At 45.1% G+C, this 11,155-nt stretch overlaps 1 protein-coding gene across 1 annotated transcript; it reads left to right on the top strand.

Annotated features, from left to right (window-relative positions):
• The first annotated feature begins 439 nt into the window (after positions 1 to 439).
• Positions 440 to 8,599, top strand: LOC149356610 (uncharacterized). The gene is made up of 5 exons (XM_089576388.1): positions 440 to 813; positions 892 to 1,071; positions 2,309 to 2,404; positions 6,176 to 6,332; positions 8,562 to 8,599. Exons 1-5 carry the CDS (start codon positions 706 to 708, stop codon positions 8,597 to 8,599), a joined length of 579 nt encoding a protein of 192 aa, XP_089432514.1. The 5' UTR covers positions 440 to 705.
• Positions 8,600 to 11,155: the final 2,556 nt, after the last annotated feature.

Genomic DNA, 11,155 nt, shown 5'->3' on the forward strand with positions numbered 1-11,155 from the left:
GGTTTAGTTTGGTTTATGGGGTTTAACGTCCCAAAGCGACTAAGGCCCGAATTCTAAAACGCTCCTTACCTTACTAAGGGCGCCTCAAACACCGTAAGGCGACCTTATGTCAATTCTGAAACGTCCCTTACTAAGGGGCCCTAAGTTAAGGGCTCCTTGGTGCTTCCCTGCGCTAAGGTAGCCGGCATGCTACCTTCATGCTTCCTAACCCCGCTCCTCTAACTGAAGGCAAGCTTCTCTGCAAAACTCTGCACGCGGGACGGTCGTTTGCGCAAGCTCTTTTGCGGCGTTCGCCCGTGCTGCTCGCCCGCGCACGGGCGAGCGCCGTATGAGCGCCGTGTTTTTTTTTTTTTTTTTCTGATTGCTGCGTATGTGTGCGCGTCGGGCCGTTGCTCTTCGGCTTTCCCGAACACAGTCTTCCCAAGTTCGTCCTGGTGCTACATCCCTGTGCCGCTGGAAACAGGGAGTAATGCAGGCAATTCTGTTCGTCACCCAGAACGGCAGCTTTGAAAGCTACGTCAGGTTTTTGCGCCGCGCGCGTTAACTTTTGCGCTGCCGTGTGTACGAGCTGCCGCGGTTTCGCGACAACGGCGTCTGGCCGATGGGCTGTACCCTCTCGAGCACTACAACGACCAGGAATTCTTGGCCCGATATCGCTTTTCCAAACAAGCTGTGTGCTGGCTATTCTTCAAGAGCTACAGATACATGCGAGTGCAGACAACAGAGGATCTCCGCTACCGACCGCACTTGAAGCTCCTCATCACGCACCGGTTTTACGGAAGTGGCGCGATGCAGACTCTGGTGGGAGATTTGGTGAATATTTCTCAGCCTGCTGTCAGCAGTAGCATTTGGGTAGTGACGTAAATGATCTGGGTGCGTCTCTTTCCGAAGTACGTCCGCCTTCCGAGTGTTTCTGATGCAAAGCCGACGATGACAAGATTTTACGGCATCGGAGGTTTCCCCGGCGTTACTGTGTGCATTGGCTGTACGCATATGCCCACAAAAAGCCCCGATAGAGACAACGCTAAAGTGTACAGGAGCAGGAAAGGTTTCTTCTCGACAAATGTGCAGGTAAGTAACATTTCAATCAATCAATCAATTATTTTTATTTCTGACTCCAAAAAGTGACAGAGGAGTTTCAGATAAAGCTGTCATAGACAGCTTGACTGAGCCGCAGCCCTCTTATGCCGGGCAGCTGTGAGAGGCGACGAAAAAAAAAAGTCACAGTAAAACACATTATTAACACCCAGAACAATCTTACCTGTCGTTTGTACATATGTGCAATTTACATGGTCATCCAAACATCATTACATAAGTTTGGTACCTTTTAGCCGTACAACAACAAGCACAATGAAAAAACAGTACAAATTAGAGAAAGCAAAAACACCACTTAGTGCAGTTTAAAGAAAAAAAAATCATTTTGTAACACAGTCTATGTATAAGCAATGCAGTTCACGGTGAGTGCAGGTAAACAAGTTGAAATTGGCAAATTTGTATGCATTTAGAAGTGAAGGAAGTGTATATTGCAGGTGCTGTTTACCAGTATTTATGCGCAGTATAGGCACCAACTAGGTTTAGGCTCTCTAAAAGGGTAAATCGCTTCTTTTTCTTTCAGATTTGCCAGATGTCGAATATGGCTTGCGTTATTTTCGGTTTCTAGTTTAAAGAAAACACTCAATCGATATTGATTTATACCAATATCGACTGATATTTCACATCTAGTACAATTTTTGTCGTTGGCAAGAAATGTGTCTCCAGAAAAGTGCCTCTTGGTGTGTGAAGGTTTGCGGCAGTGTTCAACGGTACACATCCCTCAAGGATGTGCATGTCATGCTATGCGCGGTAGCATGTCTTGCCATTCCACAGCAGGCAGAAGTGCCAAGCAGTATTCATATGGGAACCTATGGAAAGGCGTTTAGCTGTCTGGCTTTGACAGCCAATTCCTTTCCACGTGAGAGATCACACACAGCATACAGGTGCACGCACAGAACATCATACACAAAAATGTTGTGAGCCTGGTGTAGGCGCACTTTTGCAGAGTAGTTTACAAGGCAAAAGGGCACACTACAGTTGCATGTATACCTGGCATTATCCACACATGCCACAAGCCTTGCAATGCCCCTACTTCCCACAGCCCTTTACCGTCAACCTAGCGTGCGTGGGCTCGGGTTGGCATAGCTGGCTGCCCATTTAGCCTTGGCACGACTGGCCGAGGAGCTGCTGAGTGCTTAATTTGTCACTAAGTAAAGTGTTTCTCTCTCTCACATGCCACAGTGGTCTGAACTTCCTTTCCTTGTTTCCTTTACAGGCTGTCGCAGGCCCTGAACTTCAGTTTTACGACGTTGTGTCAAGTTGGCCCAGTTCTGTTCACGATAACCACATCTTCTGCAACAGCCGAGTGATGGTGAGCACCAACAAAAGGCAGTATGTGGTGTCCTTCTTGGAGATCAAGGATATGCATGTTTGCCCTTTCTGATGACACCACTCCGGAACCCACAAACTTGCACACAGAATAGGCAAGAGAAACAATTTTGTAACACCAGTGCGTGATATGCATGTGTTAATTATTTTTCATGCTCCCAGGTGGTACAACAGGAGCCATATTAAGACGTGGAACTCAGTAGAGCGAGCATTTGGAGTGCGGAAGAGGAGGTTCTTGTGCCTGGGAAAGAAGCTCAAAACGAAGACTGAGCAGTCAGCTGCCATCATCACGGCATGCGCAGCACTGATAACATTGCGTGTTCCCTGAGGGACCCAGTTCCAAATGGCGATGAGCCCGAAGAGGTTGACGCAAGACCATGCCCCCCTGACAACCTTCTGGGCACCCAGCTGTGACCACGACTTATTCAGCGATGCATCACAAACAACTAGAGTAGAGCTGGCAGTGAGACGGATTTTGCTTAGAGGTAAAGTTGTGTGTTAAATGCTTTGCAATTGCAAGTGAATATCAGCATGAACTGACAATACTGCAGGAATGCTAAAATGACCTAAAGAGTTGATAAAGGGTTGAATGACAGTGGCACAATACTAGGTACAATGATTTTATTCACTGCTGCTTTGCAGAGAAAGCCTCGAGTTGCTTGGCAAGTACAGCTTGCTTAAGCTTCTGCATTTTTTCTTTTTCTCGCAAGACACGCATGTTCATCTAATGAATTGCATTTCTTTTGTGCCTTTCATCAGTGTTTTGCTGCTCTTTTAGCACATGCTCGTCTACAATCATTTTCAGCCTTGATTGATGTTCAATGCTCCTTTGTGCCCACTCATCCTCTGTAGCTTGAAGCCGTGCTTTCAGGTACTGTCGACAGAGCTTCCTCCACTGCAGCAACACGGCCACTTTGCCGATGGTGAACCACTGGCTCGGTTCCTGTGTTGTCGCTGCGTGTAGGCCGGGGAGTTGCCTCCTCTTCTTCGCCTGCCAGCCTGGCATTGCGGACAGCAGGTGCTGGCGAGCTGCGGAGCACATCATCCACCCGTTGGGCTGCCATTAGCTTGGCTGTCTTGTGTGTATTCTGCAAGAAATTGTGATAAAACATTTCAATACGTTCTTGCTCAAATCAAGCAAATAAATGTCACTGAACGAAAGTAGCCCTCCTTCCTTGGCGTCTTAAGCACAAAGACTGACAGAACATCACTGTGCACAGCAAATATTTGCTGCTGTGATCTAATGTAAAGCATCAAGACAGTAAATAAGCCACAAAAAACATTACAACTACCTTTTCAGACACATGAGCTTTTTCAGAATACTGTGACTTTACAAATGGGCTGAGGAATCTAGCACATGCAGATGCACATTCCAGAACAGCTGCCTGCATTCCAGGACAACAGAGTAGTAAGGCATTTGCAGTATTCGCAAGTTACAGAAAGCGGCAAAACGATTTTGATTTAGCATCAATACGATGTACTGTCGCTCTCGGTATGACTCGCAACACGCTTCAGGTGGTACGAGCTCACGTCACGAATAGATGCGAGTCGGGTGCTGCTGTAAAGTTCTAAATATAGCTGTCGAGCAGCGTGCCCGCATGCCTGGTTCTGTATTTTCTATCGAACGCACACCCGGAGAAGGTGGCCGACAGAGCGTCGCAGGTAATCATGATCGCGACTGTAGTACAGTGGTTAACTTGTTCGTAATCATTTCAGCTTTTGCGTTCATTACACAGGTTCTACTACAAGCAAAATGCGTGGTACGGTGATAGCAGCACTGAAAAATTGCACCAAATGCTCCTTGCTTTCAAAGTAGCTTCCAAAATATTCAAAGTATTTTGGTCTCGACTTAAGCAGCGAGGTCGGCGCCGGCCACCGCAACATTGCACAACGGAATGTTAAAGAAGAAACGGAAACTTACCCGTCGCGTCACTTCTTTTTTTTGCCTCGCGTTCTCCTTTTTAAGCTTTCGTTTCAAACAGTCCCACAACTTCATCAGCTCTCCGACTACTCGTGGGCGAACGTTGAGCCGTGCGCCGCCGCCGGAGCAGATCGCGGCGGCCACGGTTGAGCATACTGTTGTTGTCCGAGCGTAAGCGCTCCCGCGCTCTTGATTTTGCGTTGAGCGACACGGCATCAGTCTTCTTGCATTCCACTGCATTTCTATATTTGCTTACAAGCTCGATAGAGGTCTTTCTCGTCTTCGGTGAAGTACGCTCGGCCGAGCACGGCACGACGACCTGCTACCGCACTCGGCGCACACAGCAAGTACGTGTTGCCCTTGTTGCCAGAGGAGCCTGTTTCTCCGCCGCGTGCAACATTTTTCAAAACTTTCAGCGAGAACGTGAGCAATAGAATTCGCATTGTGCCCGGATATATCAATATAAATGTAGGTTCTTAAACGCAATTAGTTATTTTTGTCAAATGTTAGCATATTCTTCATATTTATAGCATATACCCTCGACAACAGAAGGGTCCGGGAGCCCCTTAGGGCTCCTTACGTGAGGGAGGGTGAAGTGGCGTGAAGGGAGCTTTCAGAATTCGGGGTGGCCCTCGAAGGGCGCCTTACGTTTAGGGGGCATGAAGGCCTCCTTTGGTAAGGTAAGGAAATGGTCTTAGGTAAGGAGCGTTTTATAATTCGGCCCTAAGGCTTTGAGAGACGCCGTAGTGGAGGGCTCCGGAAATTTCGACCACCTGGGGTTCTTTAACGTGCACTGACATCGCACAGTATATATATATATATATATATATATATATATATATATATATATATATATATAAAGGACAGGCTCTGTCCGAAACGTCGACTCCCAGTAAATGTTTACTTAAGGGAAGCGTTTCTTAATTTCGCATCTTATTTCTAGCAACCAAGTACGTTTATCTTACTGTGCTATATATATATATATACAAACAATGCAGCTAATTTTTACCTGTGCCCTCTTTCATTAAAATTAATGTTCGATAAAACACATTAGTTCTAAACTACAATATGGTTCGGCTATTTGGCTTCCTCAGTTGTCATTTCTTACTTCCACCCTTGGATCCATTCAAATGCACTGCCTGCATTTCATCACAGTTAACCACTTAGTACCACCTTTTTTCGATTCATGTAATCTAACCTTAACCTACCAGATTTGGTGCTGCACAGAAAAATATAGTGTTTCTCTTCTTTAGTAGCACTACAAAACCTCCCTCTTTGTCGGATTGTATAACCATGAGGCCATGCTGCTTAAGAAAGCTAACCACGTTTTTGTGCTGTGGAACGCGCTTTGAAATCCGACTCACGTTCCTTGCCGCGGATTCAGCTCCGTCCAAGATGGCTAAGTCTTAAGCAGGGAACACATGTCTGGCAACGCGTCCGGCGCGCCGCTCCGGTCGCCGCTTCCGAACTTCCGAACCACGGCATGTAGGAACACATGGGAGCGACGCCAGCCGCGGCGCGCCAGCCGATCAGGCTCCGCCTATTTGCAATGTTACCAGACTGATGTTCACTTTTTTTGCATCCGCGCGAAGGAATGGAAAAAATATTGGCAATTCATGTTCTTTAAACGAATGACATCACCGTTTTTTTTTGTAATAAATAAAGTTATATCTGCATTTGACTGCGTCGTAATTGTTGTAATAGAAAAATTTGAAAGAAATGTTTCATTTTAGGACAAGCTTTGTCTTGAGACTGGCAACAACAGCTTTCTGCAGGTGCGTTTTGGTATTTTTATTGGTTTCATGAGGCGAACGCCGCTGTGTTTCATCGCAGTACTACTCTCGCAGTACTACTCTCACTGAGACGAAGGCTGCTGCTTCTGAAGAAGAAGCTGCTTCTTCTGAAAGAAAAGCAGAAGAGGATGAAGCGGAGGTGGTGGGTGCGGCCAGCCTGGAGAGCTCGCCACACAGAGAGCGAATTCTTCACGACGGTAAGAACCATGTAAATTCTATCTTAGGAGAGGGCTGAGTCGGTGTGGTTGGTTCATGTTGAACGGTACGACGAAACAGCGCTGACGTACGGGTAGGAAGAGGAGACAGACACATGCGCTGGGCTAACAACCAGTTCTAGCTAGCCGAACTTTGGACTTCGTTAGTGTAAAATGAAGTCAGTGACGCTGACGCCCTGAGCGACCCATCTTGTTTAAACACGGCGTAGTGCCAACTTTTTAAAGCTAACGTGGAGCAGCGAATCGTTACAGGCGTGGTACTCGCGGAGCGCTGACGTTTTTGCAGCGCTGTGGCGCTGTCGCCCCCAGCCACTTATCTGCTAAAGCTTATCGCCGCCTCTGCGCGCCGCGGGTGGTTCACTGAATCTGCATGTCGCGGACTACCGTGCGGCAACTGTGACAGGATACGCGGCAATCATTGGATGTTTTGCTATTCACATAGTCCGCGTGACCTTGTAGACCAGCGCCGCTTACGTTCTAAACTCTGTAATATCAAAAATATGAGTGGAGGCGGGCTGCAGCAGAAACTTTCCTTCTGCGTCCTCGGGTATTTTTTTCTTGTTTTTCTTGTGTGTTGTGTAATCATTATTGGCTTCATTGTATTTCAGATGAAAAAGATGAGGGAGGGAGATTTGAATTACTTCAAAAAGTATTACAGAATGAACCCACAGGAGTTTTACTTCATTTTATCACTTGTTGGAGAAGACCTCTAGAGGAAATATGTTGTCAGGGAGCCAATATGCCCTGCTTAAAGGTTGGCTATTACTCTCAGGTATGTGAAGTGTCAGATGTGATGGCTATTTTCATGCACCATAGAACAAGCTTGCAGCTACTACTGTGCTTGCGATCTGAGATGGACAAGAAAGAAAACAATTTTCTCTGAGATAATAGAGTTAAATCGAGCCACAGATACTTAAAATGTAATGCAGTACTACCACAGAGCTGTAAAACTTGAGCTGTGTGCTTCTTTTGCTGAATCATCCAGGCATCTTTTTCAGTTGTTTGGTACATATTCGCATTACATTCTAGTAAAAGCATTTTGTTGGCTGCTTACAGCTTCCTATGCAAAATGAATTTCTTTACATCTGTTACCACATCAATTTCCCAGGTACTTGTCATCAGGTGACCTTATAAGAAATGTTTCCCTTTCTTTTCGTGTGGGGATTTCGACAGCAAGGGCAGCAATACGTGTGACATGTCAAGCTCTGTGGTCCAGACTTCAGCCTCTGTACATGCCTGTGAGTACTTATGTATGAAGGACATTTGTTTCATATGGCCGTGTGTGACATAAACATGGAATGATAATTAAAAAAGAGGGTAAGGCATTTAAATTCATTACATCTTGGAGGGAACAAAAGCATATTTTACTACCAAAGGAGTGTGCTTCAGACATTTTGAGAAAAGTAATGTGACGACTACAGCAACAGATGCATATTAGCTTCTTACATTTCATTTTTGAAATAACAGATGCCTGGTGTAGTTGCAACTTTAGCTAGGTCACCTGAATACTTACTCGACAGTCTTTGTTAGTTTTGCATGAGAAGTCCATTACACTGCAATTTCGGCTGGTTATTTAAAATAGTCTTGCAATTAAGTGGGTTTAAAAGCGGCTGAACAGCTGACTTAGTGACGGACAGCGCACATACTGAGTACCACTGAAAGGACGAGTTTATTTGCGCCCGCAAAATCTACCAGGGGAGAAGCACGATTAGGAAAGTTAAAATGTAAGAACAATCTAATCTAAATGCTGTGTACAAGATGTCTTTCATTTTCACGAGGCAGGAGCATTAGAATGAATAACAAAATAAATGTGCAGCAGGCACCACCTGACAGACCTGTACTAATTCTGCTTATCTGTGTTTTTTATAACCTGGTAATGTAATCGCTGCTCAAAAATTTGTTGACCTGGTCGATGCATTTGTATGGAGGTGAATTGCAACAGGTCCATATACTTTGTCATGCCAGTGCACGTTGAAAACCTCATGGGGTGAAATTTATTCGAGGCCCAACCCTAAAGTCTCCCTCATAGCCCATGAATCTCTTTTGGCCATTACACCCCACAATTTTTATCATTTGTTGGCCATGCTAAATGCATTTTGAGTCTCATAAATAAATAAACATGTAAAATTAAGAATTGCAGTGTATGTCACCACCATCAATTACTGTTTGCCTAATGGGTGTGTTTTCATTTTCTTGTGTACCTTTTTTCAGGATCCAGATCTGGCAACTTGGGTGCGTATTGGCAATGACTTTGCGGAGAGCTGGCAGTTTCCGAACTGTATTGGGGCTGTGGATGGGAAACATATCGAGATAAGAGCCCCTGCCAATTCTGGGAGCATGTACTTCAACTATAAGGTAAGTTTCCATTGTGGGGCATATATTGCTACCTTAATACTTCAGCTCGCTTCGTCTTATAAGTTGATTTTCATAGAGCCTTCTGCATGCGCTGGTGGTCTCTAACATTGCAAGATTTTATTTTGTAGTACGCTGGTTCAATACAAGTTTTTAGCCATGCCAGTTAGAATACATTCTAAATGCTCCATACGCTGTATCGCAGCACATGTAAAAGCTGCAAAACACTATTTTAGCACTTCAGCATCGTCTAATCAAAGCCAGACTAAGGAAAACAACAAACATACTTCGAGAGTCAGGCATCCCCTTTGCAGCCGTTTTTTTTTTAGGATTTGAAAATAATAAATCCGTCACCAAGCATGAGGGTACCAGTCACCGTTGCAGACATGCGATTATAAAAAAAAAATTAACGATAATAATAACTATAAAAAATATAACTGGCCACAGAAAGCCATGTATTTTAGTTTCGGTAACTACCAAACTAATAATGATACGAACATTATTTTTGTTGTAACGCATTCAAAATGTCTGGGGATACTTATGAAATAAACTTATTACTGTGGCTCCCATCTTAAAAGAATTATCGCAACTTTTTTTCATTTCAGGGCACCTTCTCCATTGTTCTCCTTGCCGCAGTGGACAGCACCTACAAGTTCACTGTAGTAGACGTTGGTGCGTACGGGAAGCAGAGTGATGGGGGAGTCCTGCAAGAATCAAATTTTGGAAAGCGCCTTGAGAGTGGACAGCTAGGCTTGCCGAGAGACCTGCCCCTGCCTGCCACAACCCTGCCTGCACCTTGCGTCTTTGTCGGGGATGAGGCCTTCCAACTGCGACATGATTTCTTGAGGCCATACCCCGGGCGTGGTTTGGAGGCCAGCAAACGGATCTTCAACTACCGCCTCAGCCGAGCAAGGTAACAAGAACAAAACTGATACCGTCATTATATACTGGAAGTTTGGCTTGGTGTCAGGTTACAGATATGCTTAAGATTTTGTGCACAGGTATGAAGTGAGAACAGCTACAGCATTTATTGCAAATTACAGTCTTCACATTGCATGTGAAATTTATGCGTAGAGTGTCTAAACTCGTGCCATGGGACAACTGATGTGATTCTGTATTTTCTTCCTCAAACAGGAGATGTGCTGAAAATGCATTTGGAATCCTTGTAACTCATTGGAGGATCCTAGAAAGGACGTAAGGGAAACGCCAAGGAACGCTGAAGATCTGGTGAAGGCATTGTGCGTACTGCACAATTATTTGATGTCCAACAGTCTAGGAGACAGCAGTTATTGTCCCCCTGAGTATGGCGACACGGTGAGCGCAAGTGGCCAGCAAAAAGATGGCCAGGGGCGTCAGCGACTAGCACAGCCACCCATGCAAGTCGCACGCACCACTGCAAGAAACTTTGGAGCCAGGGCCCGCTATGTTCGGGAGATGTACCGGCAATATTTTAGCAGTCCTGTTGGCAGAGTGCCTTGGCAGGACGCTGTACTGTACTGAGAGCACATAACATTAGCCATTACATGCTGTCAAATAAATGTTATTTGCCTGTATTTTAATGTTTGTCTCAAAGACGTGTATGAGGCATGCAAAAAAAATCAGTTTGGTTATCTGAACGATCAATCATTCCACAAGTAAAGTGCAGCGACAGCACCATTTACCTCCAAATGAGGACAACATCAGAAATGAGTTGTAGCATATTTTATTGCATTAGCATAGCTGCACTGCATTGCACACATTGCATGATCAGTCTAATTGACGCAGCGATATGGTCACTTAATTATAAGATACATGTAATTAGTGATCATTTGGTGGACTCAATTGCAGTATACTAGTGGGCACTTTCCCTTCTCTGTATTTCATAATGATGCCCATAATATAGATCTTGCAGTATTCTTGCAGCGCATCTGGAATTTTATCAATGTCTTTTGCCAAAGACAAGCAAAGATATTCAGTTTAATCCGGTTTGGCATTCAGCTGTCTGTCAATGCTCTCAATTTCGGCATCGGATTCTTCAGCTTTTCGTTTAGATTTTCTCTTGATCCCAGAAGGGTGTTGTGGGGTGGCACTTGAAAATGCGGATGATATGGCATCGGGCGAGGGTAGGGACGGACATGGGGACGAATTGGACTTATGCGGATGAGGAAAGTTTTTGGGTGCACCAGAACACCTTGTTTTTTGGGCTTGGAGTTGAGCCTTCCGAAGCCATATCTATAAAAAACTTGTGTCGTGGAGTCTGCATGTTCTTCTTCTTCATACTCTACTACCAACTCGTCGAACGAGTTTGCTTCAGCAGCTTCTCCACGCACATTGCTGGAAGATCTGCGGAGGAAACGCCACTTGCTTGTCAACACAATAAGCCTTCAGCATAAATTCTATCTTGTATCAGCTCCAACTTTCGTGCCCCAGCGAAATTTTTGTTCTGACTTCATGCTTGACATGAAAATGGACTG

Source organism: Amblyomma mixtum, chromosome 3 (assembly GCF_055824585.1).
Source record: "Amblyomma mixtum isolate Tamu chromosome 3, ASM5582458v1, whole genome shotgun sequence".
In the NCBI taxonomy this organism is placed as follows: Eukaryota; Metazoa; Arthropoda; class Arachnida; order Ixodida; family Ixodidae; genus Amblyomma; species Amblyomma mixtum.